The sequence below is a fragment of the Anolis sagrei genome, chromosome 1 (assembly GCF_037176765.1).
Source record: "Anolis sagrei isolate rAnoSag1 chromosome 1, rAnoSag1.mat, whole genome shotgun sequence".
NCBI classification, from domain to species: domain Eukaryota; kingdom Metazoa; phylum Chordata; class Lepidosauria; order Squamata; family Dactyloidae; genus Anolis; species Anolis sagrei.
In genome coordinates, this window is record NC_090021.1 from 58,139,778 (window position 1) to 58,161,682 (window position 21,905).

Consider the following 21,905-nt stretch of genomic DNA (forward strand, 5'->3'; position numbering starts at 1 on the left):
GTAGGCTAACAACTGCTAACCATTTTAGTTTTTTTAATTTATTTTAGCAAAGTGAGATTCAAACCTATTGGGAAAACAGGCATGACATTTAACAAGGCTTAGCTGGTAAATCACTGCGCTTGTTCATGGAATGGCAAAGGGAGAGTAAGAGGCAAATTGTGTAGGTCAAGTTCCGGTTCAGGAGTCACCATGTCAAGTTAAGACCCAGTGAAAACTCAAGGTGAAGGAGAAAAGAGGAGAAGAAAATGTGTGGGACTGTTCTACTTTTTTAAAGCAATATGAATGACATAATATTAATATAAACAGATTCAAGTTGTGAGCACATTAACATTCAAGGAAACCAATTAGATTTTTTTCACTGAGATCTCAAGTTCTGGGCTTATGAAAATATGTTATCTGGAAAGAGTCAAGGTGTTCACTGAGCTGCAGTCACAAAAAACAGTAATTACAATAATTAATATATCAGTGGGCTCTTTAAAAACGTGAATTTCATTGTCAGACGATATATGATACAACTGTTCACTTAAAACTCCAGGCTGCTTCATAGTTCCAAATGTAATTTACTGTTTTGGACATTTCTATTGTAAATATTATACTATGTAGACTAAGGTATATGGTGTTGGGAAACAATAAGAACCTGGGTTGTTGTAGGTTTCTCGGGCTGTATGGCCATGTTCTAGAAGCAGGAGAAAATGCTTCTAGAACATGGCCATACCGCCCAAAAAAACTTACAACAAGCCAGTGATTCCGGCCATGATAGCCTTCGACAATAAAAAAAAAACCTGCATAAAGAGTATTATTTATGCAAATATGAGAAATTTTATTTTTTTTAAAAGGTTTATTCCATTAAGTATAGTCATTAATTCTATTTGTTTCTCCAAGATTCTTGCAAGAAGTACTTCTACAATAAGTGCTACCTTAGAACATGGTGGGGTCTCCTTCTCTGGAGGTTTTTGAGCAGAATCTAGATGGCCATATGTCAGGGGTGCTTTGCTTGTGCAGTTCCTGCATGGCAGAATGGGGTTCAGCTGGATGGCCCTGGTGGTCTCTTCCAACTTTATGATTCTCTGAACAAGTGGCTTCTGGTTATCAAAATTGTCAAAATATGACAACAGTTTTTTTAGAGATAAACTACTAGGTTGCATTGGTAGTGTAAATATGAACCAAAAACCTCCCCCCCCCCAAAAAAAGAATGTATTCTGATGCATAAACATTCTCAATCCATTGACAGAAACAAGCTGCATATATTTATATCAATAGTTACTTTCTGTGTCGTGCCCTTTTCCACTCAAAGAGAGAAAGCAGAAGGGTGAGGGTAAAACATGAATAAATTATGTCACTCTGTCTCCTTGCATCTTTCCACTTAACAATCTCCTCTATGCTACCAGCATAGAATGTGCTACAGCAAAAACAAAAAGTTTATTATGCAAATAACACAATAACCTCTGCACACACACATGCCAGCCGCAACAAATCTCCCCTATCAAATCCTAGGGAATTACAAATTCTAGCATGCAGCATTAAATGGAATACCATAAAGTATTATGTATTCAGCACCAATGGTTCAACAATAAAGAGCTGCATCAAAGAACCAGGGAGAAGAACCATTGATGAAATCTATGAGGCAAAAAGAAGCCAACCGATGGACATGTCGACTTACGAACTGGATATCAAGAGACCACAAGTGGCTCTTGGGCAGACCTCGTACACAATGGGACAAACGAATTCAGCCAGAAATTGGGGGGGGGGGGGGGGGGACAGGATCATATATTCTCTCAAGTGTGAGGTTTGCATGAAACTCAAAGGAGTGGATTGACTACAAATAGGATAGGATCAACAATAATGTTCTCAGGGATCCTAAACTTCTCTTCTGTACACAATGGCCACACTGCCACTGCTTTCCCAATGCCTCCAAAACATTGGTTCTGGCTACTTTAGCCAGTTTCTACTCAGACAGAGTACTAAACTTCACACAAAAAGAACTTCCTTAAATCTCCTCAGGACTGAAATCAGAATTTTCTAGTATCCCAGCTTTATCTTCAGGAAGAAGCCAACAGCTTCCATGGAAAAGCTATTTCAAGTCTTTGGAATTCACGTCTTTACACATGTGGCTTCCTCTTTTCCATTTGATTTCCAGTCTGTCATGACTAAGTAATTTTATCTCTGAACTACATTCTTGGTGAAAACCCCCAGTATATAAAAAGTATAGATTTTTCTTCAGCAAACCAGTGCAGTGGGTCTCCTCAGGACTCTCTTTGTAATCCCACTCGTTTCTTCTTCATGCCCTAACACTTTAGGATTGCTTCACAGTAAAAAAAAAAAAAGTAGAGAAAACAAGAACTCAAAGGTAATGCATAAAGTACTAGATGCTGTGGTAATGCTAAACTTTGAAACTGAAGTCTCACAACTGAAATGTTCCTGAAGAAGTGGTTCTTAGACATAGTCCTGTAGGTGCTAGCAAAGTTGCACTTTGATCACAATCTTGCAGTTGAGACAAAGGAAGGCACACAAAATGCCCCAGTTCTTAGTAGCTTGTTGTTGTTGTTGTTGTTGTTGTTTTACAAGAATTTCCTTCACTACTTCTAGGCTCAGAGGCTCTTCATTCTTCTTACCACTCCTTATGGAAGCATACTTAAATTGGCATAGTGCACCTGCTGTTTTCCGACCACTGTGTCAATTTCATTCTTGGGTATTGAATACAACTCTCCTGAGACATAGAACTGGTATGTGAGAAAGTTACTCCAGTAGGTACTCATATCTGAAGAAAACACTTGTTAACATGACTGAACCTTACAATAATAATGTCAATGCAGTGGAGCTCTCACCAGTTCAAGGGGTTTTCTTTTTTGTGGTTGCATTTGCTTTTATTTGATTTCACTGTTTTCGCTTCTTTTCTACCCATCTATACTCACAACACAAGAATGGCTGCTAAATGATTTACTTGATGAAGTGCCCTCAAATTCTAAACTATTAAAGTTTATGTATTATCTTTTAAAGTGCCACAAGCCTTTTCATGACTTGGGGTTTCAGTGGGATGGCGAAGAAAAATATAAACAGTAGTAAAGAATATAGTTGCCTTTATTCTCCTTCTTGGGAAGAAGGAGTAATATAAACTGACTAGCTGTCCCCTGCCACGCGTTGCTGTGGCCCAGTCTGTTTATCTGGAAAATAAAATGATGAGAAAGTGTTGGTTTCTAATATATGTAATGTCTTGATGCTTGTGGGTAAATAGTATTTCTTGCTGTTTCTTTGTCAGTGTTCTCATTACTACTCTGGAACATGCAACATATAATTGTCCTTCTTTAGGGGTTCCTTTCAAATCTATGATACTATATCTGTGTGTGTGAATCACAGCTATCTATCTATCTATCTATCTATCTATATCTATGGCTGGATGGGTCTTTGTCAGGAGGACTTTCATTATGTTTTCTTGCCCTGATGAAGGGAGTTGGACTGGATGGCCTTAAGTATTTTGCATTGGTCATGGGGGTTCTGTGTGGGAAGTTTGCCCCAATTCTGTCATTTGTGGGGTTCAGAACGCTCTCTGGTTGTAGGTGAACTGTGAATCCCAGTGACTACAACTCCCAAATGTCAAGGTCTATTTCCCCCAAGCCTCATTTGTGTTCATATTTGGGAGTATTGAGTGCTTGTGCCAAGTTTAGTCCAGATCCATCATTGTTTGAGTCCACAGTGCTCTCTGGATTTAGGTGAACTACAACTCCCAAACTCAAGGCCAATGCTCACCAAACCTTTCCAGTATTTTCTGTTGGTCATGGGAGTTCTGTGTGCCAAGTTTGGTTCAATTCCATCGTTGATGGAGTTCAGAATGCTCTTTGACTGCAACTTAACTATAAATCCCAGCAACTACAACTCCCAAATGACAAAATCATAATTTTTGAGTGATGGTCACTCCTTGTGTTGTGAGACGTTTTGTTGCCAAATTTGGTGTGATTTCATTCATTGGTTCTTTTGTTTTTAAGGTACTCATTATGCACAGAGCATTTATATATATATAGATGGATAAAATTAAAAATAAAATATAAAATACAAAATGTAGTCTTTGTCTAATTCAGTGGTTCTCAACCTGTAAATCTTCAGATGTTTTGTCCTACAACTCCCAGAAATCCCAGCCAGTTTACCAGCTGTTAGGATTTGTGGGAGTTGAAGGCCAAAACATCTGGGGACCCACAGGTTGAGAACCACTAGTCTAGTTCTATCCTAATAAAAATAATAATATATAAAACTTTATTTGTATCCTGCCACCATCTCCCCAGAGGGACTCGGGGCAGCTTACAAAAGCACTCAATAGTGCAACAATATACAAAATACAACAAGGTACATTGAGATATAAAATCAATAACAATGTAGGTTTACTTAACAAATTTACATAAAACAACACATAAAACCCTTACTAATTTTTTTAAAAAATCAATAAAATGCAGCAAAGGCCATAGATATAAGTAGGCTGCATACAATATTGGCCTCATAAAGTGCTGAAATGAAACAAATCACTAGGTCCCCGAATTTAATAATTATGGTACTAATCATGATTAAAGGCTTGTTTAAAAAGCCATGCTTTCAGGTGTGTCCAGAAAACTTGGAGAGTGGGGGCTAGCCTAAGCTCTTTAAGGAGAGCATTACAAAGCTAAGGAGCCACCACCAAGATAGCCCGCTCTCTCATCCCCACCAACTGCCCTTGAGACAGACGTGGGACCAAGAGGAGGGCCTCCCTGGCAATCTTAGGACCTGCACCAGTTCATAGAAGGAGATGCGGTCTCGAAGATAGGTTGGACCTGAACCGCATAGGGATTTGTAAATAATAAATTATACTTTGAATTGGGCCCGGAAACTTGTCAGCAGCCAGTGGAGCTGCTTTAATAGAGGCTTGGTATGCTCCCTATAGTTAGCCGCGGTTAGTAATATCCTAGATATTGGGGAATCTCACTTACCACAACACCGTTTTTGTGGCTAGGTTAAACTCCTCAACTCCACAGAGGAGGGAACACAGTGAATTGTTCTTTAGAGAACAGGATTACATAGTTCCTTGGCCAAGCATAGGATGCTACATATATACTGAAAAAATCAGCAACTGTTGTTATCCATATGTATTTTATCTAAACTCCCATTAGCCAAACCCTGTAGAGTCAGTGGGAGATTATGAAGGTTGCTGTTCCATAATGGCCCAACTACCCCTCTTGGGATGTGCAAAGAGAGCCCTCCTATTTTCTTTGATGTGTGGGAGGGGAAGAAGGGAAAAAACAAGTACTTATGCCATATGCTACTCATATATGCATTTCAGCTTAATTTATCACAACAGGAGCGATTACTCCTGACACGACAAAAAAAAAGCTTTATTTATTATTTATTTATTTATGTCATACATTTCTATCCCGCCCTTCTCCCCACAAGGGGACTCAGAGCGGCCTCACATAGGCATCAACAATGCTTACAACATATACATCAAAGAATACAATAAAACAGTAAAACAGTAAAATCATCTTAAAACATCAAACACATCAGCCAATACATTAATTTACCAGATAATATTAAAATGCTAGTAAAACTAAAATCAAATGGGGAAATCCAGTGTCGCAACCCAAAATCCTTTCCTATTGTCATTATCATCTAATCAAATGTCTGGCTACAGAGCCAGGTCTTCAGTTGTCTTCTAAAGGACAGGAGGGTGGTGGCCAAGCTGATGTCCTTAGGGAGGGAGTTCCACAGATGGGGGGCCACTGCCGAGAAGGCCCTTAAAGATTACACTCATCATTATACAGGATCAAGCCTTTTGCTTTCAGCATTTTTCAGGTGACTTTTGCTATTCCAGCAATAAATGCAAGGTTATGTTGCAAACTAATCAATCTCAAAAAAGTAAGAATCTAAGAACTGGTTGAATGTTGTTGTTACAAATCTCTTCTGTGACTTCTCTCATAAAATTAGTTTCCTTGTTTCCTTATGAATCTGCTTTTGGTTCCCTTACAAATGTATTTACATAAATTAATTTTCTGACCATGATCCTTGCATTTTATAATTATTTGTTCACGCACTGATTATTTGTAACAAATCCTTATTCGAAAAGCCAAGATGCTCCTGTCTCTTTCTAATCTTGAACTTTTTATAGCCAACAGAGAAGGAGGATGGAAGTTTAAGCAGATGTGGTTAAATATGATCTGCTGCTATGGAAGTGCATAAAGCAAAAAAGAAATGATCATCATCACCATCATCATCATGACCATCATCATCTTTATTTGTATTCCACCCTATTTCTCCGAGGGGACTCAGGACAGGCTCCAACAACAAAAATGGCAAACATTCAATGCCGTAATGCCTTAATATTTACATATCTCCAACTTGAGTCCCTTCGGGGAGAGAGAGTATGTTAAAATTATTATTATTACTATTATTATTATTATCATTATTATTTTCATTAGTCAAACCAACCAAGTGCACAAATTGCTATCCTTGCAAGAGCCATGAGGGTAAAAGCAAGGTTCTGGTGGTGGCAGCGCAAAACAAACTATATTACTGGCTGCAGATATATAGATGCACTACTCATCAAGGGAAAAAGTCACAAAGTGCCTACGCATGACAAAAAAATCTTTTAAAAAGTCTCAGTGTTACATAGCAAAATGAAACTAGACAGAAAAAATACAAACAAAACTTCCTGTTTAAATATATTGAGTCACATAAAATGCCACATGGCTCGGCACTTTTACTCTTCAGTGAATAATTATGCTGAATTGTATTTAAACATCATAATCATAGAATCATAGAATCAAAGAGTTGGAAGAGACCTCATGGGCCATCCAGTCCAACCCCCTGCCAAGAAGCAGGAATATTGCATTCAAATCACCCCTGACAAATGGCCATCCAGCCTCTGCTTAAAAGCTTCCAAAGAAGGAGCCTCCACCACACTCCGGGGCAGAGAGTTCCACTGCTGAACGGCTCTCACAGTCAGGAAGTTCTTCCTAATGTTCAGATGGAATCTCCTCTCTTGTAGTTTGAAGCCATTGTTCCGCGTCCTAGTCTCCAAGGAAGCAGAAAACAAGCTTGCTCCCTCCTCCCTGTGGCTTCCTCTCACATATTTATACATGGCTATCATATCTCCTCTCAGCCTTCTCTTCTTCAGGCTAAACATGCCCAGTTCCCTAAGCCGCTCCTCATAGGGATTGTTCTCCAGACCCTTGATCATTTTAGTCGCCCTCCTCTGGACACATTCCAGCTTGTCAATATCTCTCTTGAATTGTGGTGCCCAGAATTGGACACAGTATTCCAGATGTGGTCTAACCAAAGCAGAATAGAGGGGTAGCATTACTTCCTTAGATCTAGACACTATGCTCCTATTGATGCAGGCCAAAATCCCATTGGCTTTTTTTGCCGCCACATCACATTGTTGGCTCATGTTTAACTTGTTGTCCACGAGGACTCCAAGATCTTTTTCACACGTACTGCTCTCGAGCCAGGCGTCCCCCATTCTGTATCTTTGCATTTCATTTTTTCTGCCAAAGTGGAGTATCTTGCATTTGTCACTGTTGAACTTCATTTTGTTAGTTTTGGCCCATCTCTCTAATCTGTCAAGATCGTTTTGAATTCTGCTCCTGTCCTCTGGACTATTGGCTATCCCTCCCAATTTGGGGTCGTCTGCAAACTTGATGATCATGCCTTCTAGCCCTTCATCTAAGTCGTTAATAAAGATGTTGAACAGGACCGGGCCCAGGACGGAACCCTGCGGCACTCCGCTCGTCACTTCTTTCCAAGATGAAGAGGAAGCATTAGTGAGCACTCTCTGTGTTCGTCCACTTAACCAATTACAGATCCACCTCACCGTAGTTTTGCCTAGCCCACATTGGACTAGTTTCCTTGCCAGAAGGTCATGGGGGACCTTGTCGAAGGCCTTACTGAAATCCAGGTACGCTACATCCACGGCATTCCCCGCATCTACCCAGCTTGTAGCTCTATCGAAGAAAGAGATCAGATTAGTCTGGCATGACTTGTTTTTGATAAATCCATGTTGACTATTAGCGATGACTGCATTTGTTTCTAAGTGTTTGCAGACCGCTTCCTTAACAATCTTTTCCAGAATCTTGCCCGGTATCGACGTGAGGCTGACCGGACGGTAGTTGTTTGGGTCGTCCTTTTTTCCCTTCTTGAAGATTGGGACCACATTGGCCCTCCTCCAATCTGCTGGAACTTCTCCCGTTCTCCAAGAACTCTCAAAGATGGTTGCCAATGGTTCCGAAATGACTTCCGCTAGTTCCTTCAGTACTCTTGGGTGTAGTTGATCTGGCCCTGGGGACTTGAACTCATTAAGAGCGGCCAGGTATTCCTGGACGACTTCTTTCCCAATTTGGGGTTGGATGTCCTCCAATCCCTCATCCACTCCATCTTGCTGAGGTTGAAGACTCTCTTTTTGTGAGAAGACCGAGGCAAAGAAGGCATTAAGTAGTTCTGCCTTTTCCCTGTCCCCTGTCAGCACTGCCCCATCTTCTCCTCGAAGAGGTCCTATCGCCTCCTTGTTTTTCCTTTTTCTACTGACATAAGAATAGAAGCCCTTTTTATTGTTTTTAATGTCCCTGGCAAGTCTGAGCTCGTTTTTTGCTTTAGCTTTGCGGACCTTTTCCCTACAGGTGTTGGCTATTTGTTTCGAATTCTTCTTTGGTGATTTCTCCCTTTTTCCACTTCTTGTGCATGTCTCTTTTGTGTCTTAGCACAGTTAGAAGTTCTTTGGACATCCATTCTGGCTTCTTTGCACTTGTCCTATTTTTTCTCTTTGTTGGCACAGTTTGCAATTGCGCCTTGAGTATTTCACTCTTGAGAAATTCCCATCCATCCGTAGCTCCCTTGTCTTTTAGTATCTGTGTCCACGGAATGCTGCTCAGCGTTTCCTTCAATTTTTGGAAATCAGCTCTCCTAAAGTCCAAAATGCGGGTTTGACTTGTCTTAGTTTCAGCCTTCCTTTGTACCTCAAATTGCAGGAGCACATGGTCACTTGCCCCTAAGGATCCTACCACTTCGACCGCATCGATCAGGTCCTCTGCATTTGTTAGGATGAGATCAAGAGTAGCCAATCCCCTTGTTGCCTCTTCTACCTTCTGGACCATGAAATTGTCTGCAAGGCAAGCGAGGAATTTGTTGGACCTTGTACTCTTGGCCGAGTTTGTTTTCCAGCAAATATCGGGATAGTTGAAATCACCCATGACTACTACATCTCTTTTCTGTGCCTGTTTGGTCAACTGTTGGCAGAAGACTTCATCAAGATCTTCCTCCTGGCTTGGGGGTCTGTAGTAGACGCCTACAACGACATCTTTTTGAGTCCCAGTTCCCTTGATTCTTATCCAGATGATTTCAAGCTGGTTTCCCAGATTGCTGTCTTGAATCTCTTCTGCAGCATAAGAGTTTTTGACATATAAGGCTACTCCGCCTCCTCTCCCCTTTGTTCGGTTTCTGTGAAAGAGGTTATACCCCTCGATATCTACATTCCAGCGATAGGAGTCATCCCACCAGGTTTCAGTGATGGCTATGATATCATATTTGTGGTGTAGTGCTAGAAGTTGGAGTTCGTCTTGTTTATTTCCCATGCTCTGTGCATTAGTGTAAAGACATGTGTAATCACGACTTACAACTTTATTCACACCCATAGATATGTGTCACAATGAAACCATGCATATTTTAAAAGATATGACATATAATTCAAATACAACTGATAAGCTGTACTGTGAAGCAAATATATATTTAGTCCTTAAAAAACATTTGACTCCATTTCATTATGCCACATTTCCAGCTTTGCAGCACCCATGAATTTTAACTGTAAGATCTGTTCATCATTTGGTGAATAATTCAATATTGTCAAACCATTATTCCTGCTCAATGCAATGGTTACTGTTAATAAATTTGAATAGATATTTGGAATACTAACTGGAAAAAACTCATTCTGCTGGCAGCTACTGTAGGAAGTAGGGGGGAAAAGAAGCACCAATATCCCATGACCCCTGCTGATACCAGTTGCCTTAGGCCTTCCAGCTGTCACATCTCCACAGTCATTTTAGCAAGCTACATACACTGTCTTCACACAACTGGTCACTGCAAAAACTACTGCAAATTGTCTTTTTATTTGACCTTCCCATTTCTTCTTCCATGTCATGTCATAAATTTACAATGTAAGCTTGGATGGAAAGGTTATCACACAACGTAGCTTTGTTTGCTCATTTTCCCTTTAAAACATGGAGATGATAATGCCTTAAAGAAATAGTAATTATACTGGCCAACACACATTTTGGTGCCTCAAATGTTACTCCTGCTTTGGGGTATATTTGACCTGCTGATTCCAAAAATGGCAATGGTTTTTGAGATACAGAATGTATGCCATATACCAGTCTTCATCTGCTTGCTCACAGAAAATTATGATAACCATATCTAAGAAGCTAGGTGAGTTCTACCCAATGCAATTTTCTGAATCAGCACCCAAATAACCCCAGGAACAGACCTAAACACTAAGACACTAAGATATTTTTGTTGGACTGTGTTTTTTTGAGACCATTAAACTATTGCCTTCAAACACAATGTACTTTATATCTCATATAACAAATGGTGGCAAGAAACTAAGTAGAATGAATTCCCACTTCCTATTTCCTTTCTAGAAATGCATCTGAAGGACAATTTTTTAACTCCTATGTATTTTAGTAAATTGTGGAGAGACCTGGTGATTGCATAATGTGCCATGCAAGACTACTTACTGACTGTTCAATTTCAGTTTTCCTCTCTAGGAGCTCTCAGCTCACTACTAACACTTAGAAATACTTCTGGTTGTAAAATCTATTCTCTAGAATTGTTACACCTACACTGTACAATTATTACAATTTAACATCACTTTAGCTGTCATGATTCTACAGCATTTAGAATCATGGAAGGTACCGTATGGTGAGGGAACTACACTCTTTAGAAGAGAAGGCTAGAGACCTTGTAGAGCTTCAGTTCCTATGATTCCCTAACATTCAGATACAACAGATAAAGTGGTGTCAACTTGAATAAATTCTGCAGTGTAGATGCACTATCTTGTCTTCCCTTGAATAGTGAAGATTGCCCTATTGCTATTCAGGAAAGCCAAATATTCTCCTTGAAAGATGCGTCCTGATTTGCTCCATATGCCTGAATGTTATATCTCCAGGACATACAAATTACCCAACAAGCAAGTGAGAATAGAACTACTTCTGTGTAAAACGGTGGTCCTGCAATTTGCCCTGCCTTGAGATTAGAAATGCAGGCACACCAGTTTGTCACACCAAACATACATCTAGCCATCACCCATAACTCCATTTGTGGTAACATCACTGTAACATGGCAATGTGCCTAGTGCTGGGCATGATAAAGGAGTGTATGCAATTTCTTTCCTCACTAAGATCTGTCAAGCCACAAAATATAGTGACATCATGACACAAAATACTGCCTGGAGCTCACACAGTCAATGACTGACTAAAATACTTTTTTGGTATTTTCCTCCATTTCTCATGAAAGCGTGTCAGACATTTAAGATAACACCTTCAAGGCTGGAATTTAGATTAAAAACTGGGTTATGGTGTCCAGTTCATATTTTATATTTCGGTTCACATCTTACTAAACAGAACTGCTGTTACTTTTGACACCCATCATCGTCATCGTTATTGTCTTCTGGCTCAGCATGATGAGCTCTGTCACAAGATTAAGATATTGTTGATGGATAGCTTGTACTGTCCCCACTTCCTAAAATAGCCTCCTAAAGCTGAAAGCATCCCACTGGATCCATGTTATCTTACAACTAGGCTGTGAACAACTGTCAGTTAAAATTCCATCCCCATCTGACCCTTGACCTAAAGCTATAGCATGGAAAAGAACTTTTGTCATGGGACAGAAAACATTCTATTTCTGCCATCTGAACCCCATTTGCTACAAATTATTATGGTAAACAACAGGAAAAAACTATATACAAACAAGGTCAGGCTCATTGAAAAAAACATTTAAATCAAAATAGAGTAGTATGGACAAACATTTAAGAATATTTTACCCTTACTGGTAAAGAATGCATGACTCAGCTGTGATGTCTACATGACTGTAGATAGTGGAGAACCTTCCTTTTCCATATAGGAGCATGGTGTCTTCTAATAGCCAAATCTTAATACACAGTAGACCAAATTACACACAAATACTGCCTTCAAATTCTATGCCTTTCAGCTACTTACTCAGTGTTACGTGTCTTTGTCATTTGACAATAGGTATTTGTTATTCTATATTAAGTAAAGCATACATAGATTTGCTGAATAACAGTATCTACTTCTCAGCAATCATTTTGAGGACCTCTAGAATACATGCAACTAGGTTGTTTGAAACTTGGCTCTTTTACACAAACCTACAAACCACCATTTCAGACAACATCTATACTGCCATGTAATGCCGTTTGGTCAGTATTAACTCATATAACACGGGGCCCGTCCAGACAGTACCTTTATTGCGGTAACTCCCACAATAAAGAAGGGGCTGTCCAGACAATGCTCTGGACAGTCCCAAATTAATTTGCTACAAACCAAGAAAAACTGGTTTGTAGTGAATTAATAAGATAGACCCACTCATTTCCACAGTTTTCTGGACTAAATTAGTCTGGAAAACTGTGGGAATACCCACACCTCTCCCCCAAACCCCTCAAACCCCTTTGAAAAATAAAGAAAACTTACCTGGCCTCCAGTACACTCTTGGAGCAGCTCTCCCGGTGCATAGAAATGATACATGAGGAGAGCAGGGGCAGGAGGATGGCGCGTCATTTTTATGTGCTGGGAGAGCTGCTCCAAGAGTGTACTGGAGGCTGGGTAAGTTTATTTTACTTTTCAAAGGGGTCTGGGGGCTTCAGGGGAGGGGGGAGGGCCTCCAGATGTTCTCATGGGCCAGTCCTTCAAGAGCATCTAGACACCCACCCCAGAAAGTGCGCATTTTCTGGGGGGGGGGGTGAACAGGCCCCCAGGAAGATCTGTGTTTTTAAAATGCAGATTCTCCTGTGATAAAGGCCTGTCTGGATCCACCCACAGTTCACTGTAGGCTCATATAATGCAGTTCAATGCAGCTAAACTGCATTACATGAGTCCAATTTCAAACTGCATTATATGGTAGTATAGATAGGGCCCCAAAATGCCTTATGACTGAATGAAGTCACCCCCAATATGGCAAACATATTTATTTTCCTGTTCCATGACAAAATAAAACATCCCATTCAGTGTATGGGACAAAAAATTGAACCTGCTTTAAAATCAATTAAGTGATGGACATACCTCAAATCTTTGAGTAACATTCAGGTAGTTAAACCTGATCAAACTGTAAAGAAATAATTGGATTTACTCTCACATAGACAGAACGAAAGTAATAAAATGCACCTCAGGGTGTATGTACATTTTGCTTTCTGCAGGACTGTTTCACTAGGGGGTCATCAGATAAGCCATAGAGATCATCCCTTTGGCTGTGTCACAATAAAGGGCACACTGGATTGGCAGCTTGAGGGTCTTTCTAAAGATTTGTGTAACATTGTGCAGAAAGTTACATTCAGAGAATAAGTACAGTGAGCATGGCTTTGCTTGCAATGTGGTCTGTAGGCAACTTTTGACATCTAGAATACTAACAGCTCATATCAAAGGTGAAGATGTATTGTTCATTATTTTACAACATGTTAATTATAAAGGGTGTTTCAAAACAATGGACCCAATTTCAAAGCAGTATATATCAGAATGACACACGCTCCAATTACACAAACAGCTGCAAATGATTTAATGAGTTATCAAATTATCAAGTTTTCACTTATCATTTTGAGCCTGAAACAAATCTAAAAATTACTTTGCAAATAGGTAATTTTTCAATAGGTGTTATGTTGCAGGATTGCAATTTTGTGAATGGTTGAGGTTAGGGGCTGTCTGTTGGCAAGGGATCTAACAGTAATAACTGGAAACTCTATACCCCATCTTTTCCAAGAGTTTTGTTCATAGGCGGTTCATGGTTGCACAGGCCATGATTGCAAATACCAGGATCTGATCCCAGGTTTTCTGCTTTAAACTGAATTATATGAGTTTGCACTGCCAGATAATCTGGGATAAACAGAAAACCTGGAAGTGCTCTAGGTTATCTGAAGAACTCATTTTAGCATATGAGGGCCCTTTCACACAGCCATATAATCCAGAATATCAAGGCAGAGAATCCACAATATCGGCCTTGAACTGGGTTATTTGAGTCCACACTGCCATATAATACAGTTCAGTGTGGATTTTATACAGCCATGTGGAAGTGGCCTGAGCCTGCCCATGAAATGTTTAGGGAAGGACTTCCTTTCTATTTGTCCACCCTCATAGACACACCTGATAGAAAGATGGGGAAAGTTCTCTCAGGGCTCTTCCACACAGCCCTATATCAAGGCAGAAAATCCCATAATATCTGTTTTGATCTGGGTTATCTGAATCCACACTCAGATAATGTAAGATTTTCTGCCTTGATATTCTGGGATATAGGGCTGTGTGGAAAGGCCCTTAATGGATGATCCCGGGCTCTGTGAACTTTTATCTGCATCTGTTTTAATTTTAACTTCCCAGAGTTGGGGAAAAGGGTGGCATATAAAGAAATGGTGACAATGTCTGAGAAATCCACATTACTGATCTGATGATCATCACAGCTTTGGAGCAGGTGGGATATAATGAAAGAATGGTGATGATTTCTGGAAATTCGTGTCACTGATATGACGATCACCTCATTATGCCATAGCACTGAGCCATAGTTTAACACATTGTGTAGATACAACTGGAGTCTGATCTTGTGGTATCTATTGTCTTTTAAAAGGATAAATAAATTTTAAAACCCAGAAATGTAAGCAATGATCCAAAAACCAAAGTGATGATGAAACTATGACAATGTGCAACAAACCAAATACCTAAGTGGTTCTTATATATTATTTATATAACTGGAAAAGATTGAGGCAATGTAAAAACAAAACAGAGAGGGGTAGGCAAGCAGAATTAAAAACTCAGGGCCCTTCCACACAACCTTATAACCTAGAATATCAAGGCAGAAAATCCCACAATATCTGTTTTGAACTGGGTCATCTGTGTCCACACTGCCATACATTCCAGGTCAAAGCAGAAAATGTGAGATTTTATTCAGCTGAGTGGAAGGGCCTCAGAGTTTAGGTAAAAGGGAAGTTCCATCCACAGTGACATGAAAAAGATTGTACACAACTGGATTTACAGTTTTTATTTCTTGCAGTACATTCATAACATTAGGGTATGATGTGAGGTACACTCTGTAGACACCAGTGGAAATACAACTTACATATAGCCAAGCTCATTGCTTATGCTTTCAATTCTTACTCAGCAATAAAGGAAGATATATCAGCCATGTGAATGTTGATGTCGAGACAATGGAACTGCTGGTGTTTATTCATGGAATTGGAAAAGACATACCATTCTTAAAATACAGTAACAATTCCATTTGTGTGTGTGTGTCAGGAGTGACTTGAGAAACTGCAAGTTGCTTCTGGTGTGAGAGAACTGGTCGTCTGCAAGGACGTTGCCCAGGGGACACCTGGATATTTTACCATCCTATGGGAGGCTTCTCTCATGTTCATGCATGAGAAGCTGGAGCTGACAGATGGGAGCTCATGCCACTCCCTGAATTTGAACCACTGATCTTTCGGTCAGCCATCCTGCCGGCACAAGGGTTTAACCCATTGCGCCACTGTGGGGATCCACCAATTCCATTACATTATATTGTTGGACTGACACTTCACTACTAGGTTTCACACACAGATTGATATTGCACAGTTCTCTTTAAAAAGAAGGAAAAAAACACAATGCTAGGTAATGTAATTCCACTTTAAATGAATCTCTTGCTTGTCCCTTTGCAGACTTGCATTATGGAAATGGGGTGTTTCTAGTTGACTCTTAGGCCCCTTCCACACAGCTGAATAAAACCCCACATTTTCTGCTTTGAACTGGAACATGTGGCAGTGTGGACTTAGATAACCCAGTTCAAAGCAAATATTGTGGGATTCTCTGTCTAAATATTCTGGGTTATATGGCTGGGTGGAAGGGTGCTTAGACAGTAACCATGATGTCTATTTTACAGATCATAACCACAAACCAATAGTGAGATGATTTATTAGTAACAATATAATAAACAGTATATTTAAAAATCTTTCATTTTTGCTATTTGGGATAGCAAAGGAAAATAAGGATAAAACGAAATAAAGAGCTGAATCATTAAAGCCACAGCCAAAATCCCCCTATGAGGTTGGATTTCAAACCAGAATCATTTACTGCAACTACCCTGGAGATTACCAAAAGGACGTGTGAAGTGGATAGTACCTGTTTTGTTTTGTTTTGAAATAACAGTGCTATTATACAACAGCACCTACATCATAAACAAATATGTTTATGCCATTGCAGTGCTCACTACGTGCCATTTTCAAAAATTCTACTTCACCACCATGGTACACAAAATACTGTTGCGATACGGTCAGAAAAAAATCCATGCGATGCTGAAATGACTGGCAAGATTAAAGGAAAAGAACCAAGAAAATCAAGCTGCTTGGAGGGAGGGGGCTCGCCTTTTCCCCAGGCCTGTGAGAATCCTACATCAAAATCTCCCCACTGTTTCTAATTTGCCCCCTTCAAGGTTGCTAATACTACCAATGAGACATTCTGAGGGTTTTAAAAAAATAATCCCCGGCTGGGATTTCCAGATCTTTACTCCCAGCCCCAAATACATCACCAGAAGAGTGGCTTTACGTAATGTGCTTTTGCTGTTGAGTGCTGTGGCTCAAACATGACTTTATATGTCCAGAGACATTCATTCGCATGCTTGTTACCACTTTTTTCCATCAAGAGTTCAGATAACATCACTTCAAGATTTTCACTTATGTTTAACCTGCAGTACGACTGCCATTGCATAACCCTTCCAGAATATTTGGGGCAACCAGAACAGTAGGTGACCAGAAAACCTCAGCTACATTAACCTTTTGATATGTTTACTATTACTGTAATTTCAGCAAGCATCTCAGAGGCCTTCCATACAACCATATAATCCAGGGCCCTTCCACACAGCCATATAACCCAGAATATCAAGGCAGAAAGCACAATATCTGCTTTGAACTGGGTTATCTGAGTCCACACTGCCATATATTCCAGTTCAAAGCAGATAATGTGGGATTTTATGCAGCTGTGTGGCAGGGGCCTCAGAAGCAAACTGATTCAATAAGGGAAATGTTTCTCATTTGGTAGTGGTTCTATCCAAATTACATAACAGCTCCATCCTAATCAATAAGTTATGCTTTGTAGGCGCAAACAAGCCTTTACGGAGCAGGTAAGATGCCAGAACACAATCCAAACCAGCATCACCAACAACTACAAAATTCTGAGAAAATTCTGCAAAACACCATCCAAACTGGCTAGTGCTCCTTTTTTCCAACTGATTTCACAAGCAATCCCTGCAAAGCGCTGTCCACATTACATTTTTTAAAATGTTATAGATCACACTTTTCAAGATTTGTAAACATCTGTGCGGAACGAAATCTAAAACCAAACACAGTCCTGTCTCAAACTCTCTGAGGATTGCACTCCTTGTGAAAACAAGAACATGGGAACAGCTTAATACTAAAAAGGTGGGTTGCTGTGAGTTTTCCGGGCTGTATGGCTATGTTCCAGAAGCATTCTCTCCTTTGCCCACATCTATGGCAGGCATCCTCAGAGGTTGTGAAGTCTGTTGGAAACTAGGCAAGAGAAGTTTATATATCTCTGGAAGGTCCAAGATGGGAGAAAGAATCTTTGTCTGTTGGAAGCATGTGTGACTGTTGCAATTAATCACCTTGATTAGCACTGAATAGCCTTGCAGCTTCAAGGCCTGGCTGATTCATGCCTGGGGGAATCTTTTGTTAGGGGATGTTAGCTGGCCCCGATTGTTTCGTGTCTGGAACTCCCTTGTTTTCAGAGTGTTGTTCTTTATTTACTGTCCTGATTTTAGAGGGTTTTTTTTAATACTGGTAACCAGATTTTGTTCATTTTCATGGTTTCATCATGCTAATCAAGGTGATTAATTTCAGCATTCACACTTGCTTCTGACAGACAAGAATTCTTTTTCCCACCCTGGACCTTCCACAGATATATAAACTTCCCTTACCTAGTTTCCAATATACCTCACAATGGGTTGTTGTGAGTTTTCCGGGCTATATCGCTATGTTTCAGAAGCATTCCCTCCTGACGTTTCGCCTGCATCTATGGCAGGCATCCTCAGAGGTTGTGAGGTCTGTTGGAAACTATGAAAATTGGATTTGTATATCTGTGGAATAATGCTCAGGGTGGGAGAAAGAACTCTTGTCTGTTTGGGGCAGGTGTGAATGTTTCAGTTGACCACCTTGATCAGCATTTAATGGCCCAGTAATTTTAAGGTCTGGCTTCTTATTGCCCAGGGTAATCCTTTGTTGGGAGGTGATTAGCTGGCCCTATAAACTCAATTTTCCTAGTTTCCAAAAGACCTCACAACCTCTGAGAATGCCCGCCATAGATGCAGGTGAAACGTCAGGAGAGAATGCTTCTGGAACATGGCCAGACAGCCCGGAAAACTCACAGCAACACAGTCATTCTGGCCATAAAAGCGTTTGAAAACACAATAAATGCTTCTGGAACATGGCAATGCAACCAGCAACCGAATGATTCCAGCCATGAAAGCCCTCGACAATACATATCTCACAAACCTGATCCTGTTATTTCTTGTGTGGAATATAAACCCAATTTTCCTAGTTTCCAACAGACCTCACAACCTCTGAGAATGCCTGCCATAGATGTGGGAGAAACCTCAGGAGAGAATACTTCTGGAACATGGCCAGACAGCCCGGAAAATTCACAGCAACGCAGTCATTCCGACCATGAAAGTGTTCGACAACACAATTAAAATATGGTCTTTTGAGGGCCCTTCCACACAGCCTATGTCCCAGAATATCAAAGCAGAAAATCCCACATTATTTGAGGATTTTGTGTGTTTGTGTGTGTGTCAGGAGCAACTTGAGAAACTGGAAGTCGCTTCTGGTGTGAGAGAACTGGCCGTATGCAAGGATATTTCCCAGGGGATGCCCAGATGTTTTTTGATGTTTGTAGGCGGCTTCTATCATGTCCCCGTATGAGGAGCTGGAGCTGACAGAAGGAGCTCATCCACACTCTCCCTAGATTTGAACCTCTGACCTGTTGGTCTTCAGATAACCCAGTTCACAGCAGATATTGTGGGATTTCCTGCCTTGATATTGTGGGATATAGGACTGTGTGGAAGGGCCCTTATGAGCCATGTGTCTGGATAGACAGCAGCAACTACAGGGCTGCACTGAAGAAAGAAAGCCCTCCTTGAGGGGTTGGAACCATCTCCAGCGCCTTCAAGACCTCCCTGCAATTGCCCTGAAGTGGAAGTCTTATCTCTCTCTGGACTCCAGGAATCGGAATGCACCGGATTGCCTGGCAAACCTGGTCCAGGAGGGAATCTCTCTCCTCCTCCTCCTTCTCCTCCCGCTCCAAAGAAAACCCCACACGCTTAATTGCTTTTGCCAGAAGGAGAGAGAGAGACTGTTGCAGCTTTTTTTTTCGGCTGAGCAATGCTGCTTGGCGGAATCTATCTGCAGTACACAGAAGGCGGGTTGGGGGGGGGACCAGTCAAGGGAAGGAGGGAGGGGAAATCGGGGCTCACTCCGCGTCTAAACCGCATCACGGGGTCTCTTGTTTGGGTATAGTTGGAAAGGGAAGTTCAAAGAGAGAGGCTGGTGCCTCCAAGAGCATCCCTGGCTTCCCAAGCTGAGGTGGTCAGCCTTAGAAGCCAGGGAGGGCGGGGTGGGGTGGAGTGGGGGGCTTCAGACCAGGCAAACTCCTCGCCACAGACGTGGCGAGGAGTTTGCCTGGTCTGAAGCCCCCCACTCCACCCCACCCCGCCCTCCCTGGCTTCTCGATGGAGGAAAGGTGAAGCCAAAGGAGAAGGGAGCTTCCCCACTCATCAGGGATGCCCATCACGCAGAGCTCGTCTCGCGCGACGCCTCTCGGGTGGTCCTCGAGGAGCCCAAACGTGCCGTGCTGCTCCCCAGGCCCCCTCCTTCTTCCCCAGCCTTCCCACCCCCTTGAGACCCCCTCAAGGTGCTTACAGTCCGGAGGAACTGGATCTCGTCCTCGCCTTCGCCCAGCTCAGCCATGGCTCGCTCTGGATCCTCGCCTCGTTGGGGGCGATGCTCTTCCTCGTCTCCTTCCTCCTCCTCCTCCTCCTCTTTCTGGATGGAGGAAGGCAATGGGGCACCTCAGGCAAGGCGGGGACGAGGGGGGGGGCAAAGCGGAGGAGGAGCCGCCAAAGGGAAAGTGAGCCGGCCGCGCTTGCCCTTCCCTCTGCAGCGAGCGTGGAAGGAGAAGGGGAGGGAAAATAGGGGGTCAGGGGAGAGAGGAGAAGCTCCCCCCACGCGCGCACCCACCCACCCGCCCGCCCCGCTTCTGCAGGTAGGTGAGCTGCGCTGCACCCGCAAAGCCAAGCCGAGGACGAGGACAACGCGAGGCGCAGCGCCCCTGCCTGGACGCGGCTGGTGCGCGCGGGAGATTTGGGGAAGGCGGGCGGGCGGGCGCGCTCCCGCGGACTCTCCCTCCCCACGCCCTGCGCCGAGGAGGAGGAGGAGGAGGAGGCAGCCGAGGAGGAAGAAGGACCCACCTTAGGGAGAACCACGCAGGCAGGCGGCGCGCGTGGGCAGCCTGCGTGGGACCTGAGGGGGCTCTCTGAGCAGAGAAGGTGGGCGCAAACACCTCCAGCCAACGGCCGTGGGATGAAAGAAAGCCCCACAGCCAAGCTTGACCTGTTGTGAGCCTCGCTTGCCCTGCAAGTCAGAAGTGCCGGGTCCTGGGGTGTTTGGGTTTTAGTTGGAGATAACTTCAGTCTTTAAACCTCTGCACTGAACAGCATAATATGGCTGTTATGATATGTCGGTTCCTGTCATCCAGTTCCATGCTGCCTTGGTCAGACCACACCTGGGTCATAGTATGATATCTTCTTAAGAAATACGCACTACAATTTTCTAATCCTGCAGCAAAAACATGAATATCCTTCCTTTCTACATTGAATCAAGTGCTCCAAAAAGGAGAGAGTCCTGAGTCCTGGGAGTTTGCCTGGTCTGAAGCCACCCACTCCACCCCACCCCGCCTTCTCTGGCTTCTAAGGATGACCACCTCAGATTGGGAAGCCAGGGATGCTCTTGGGGGCACCAACCCCATTCTTTCAACTTCCCTTTCCTACTATAGCCAAACAAAAGAACCGGTGATGCAGTTTAGACATGGAGTGAGCCTCAATTTCCTTTCCCTCCTTCCCTTGACCAGGAGTTTGCCTGGTCTGAAACCCCTCACTCCACCCCACCCCACCTTCCCTGGCTTCTAAGGCTGACCACCTCCGAGTGGGAAGCCAGGGATGCTCTTGGGGACACTATCCCCTCTCTTTGAACTTCCCTTTCCTACTATACCCAAACAAGAGACCCGGTGATGCGGTTTAGATGCGGAGTGAGCCCCAATTTCCCTTCCCTCCTTCCCTTGACCAGGAGTTTGCCTGGACTGAAGCCCCCCACTCCACCCCGCCCATCCTCCCTGGCTTCTAAGGCTGACCACCTCAGATTGGGAAGCCAGGGAGACACCAGCCTGCTCTTTGAACATCCTTTCCAACTACATCCAAACAAGAGACCCGGTGGTGCGGTTTAGACGCAGAGTGAGCCCCAATTTCCCTTCCCTTGACTAGTTCCCCCTACAATAGTTCTTTTACCTAAACAAGACAGAGATATTGAGCAAGTGAAGAATTATCGACCAATTTCATTGGTCAATAATGATAATAAGTTATTTGCAGAAATTTTTGCGAACAGGTTG

At 42.4% G+C, this 21,905-nt stretch overlaps 1 protein-coding gene across 9 annotated transcripts in view; it reads right to left on the reverse strand.

The window, feature by feature from the left end:
* The window catches only part of RYR2 (ryanodine receptor 2), a 361,257-nt gene extending 340,768 nt beyond the window's left edge, over positions 1–20,489 (reverse strand). For all 9 annotated transcript variants that reach the window (XM_067464901.1, XM_067464907.1, XM_067464890.1 and 6 more), the window contains exon 1: positions 20,165–20,489. In XM_067464901.1, the coding sequence (XP_067321002.1) occupies positions 20,165–20,212 (48 nt within the window). In that variant the 5' untranslated portion in view covers positions 20,213–20,489. The remainder of the gene's footprint in view (positions 1–20,164) is intronic.
* Between the last annotated feature and the right edge of the window lie 1,416 nt (positions 20,490–21,905).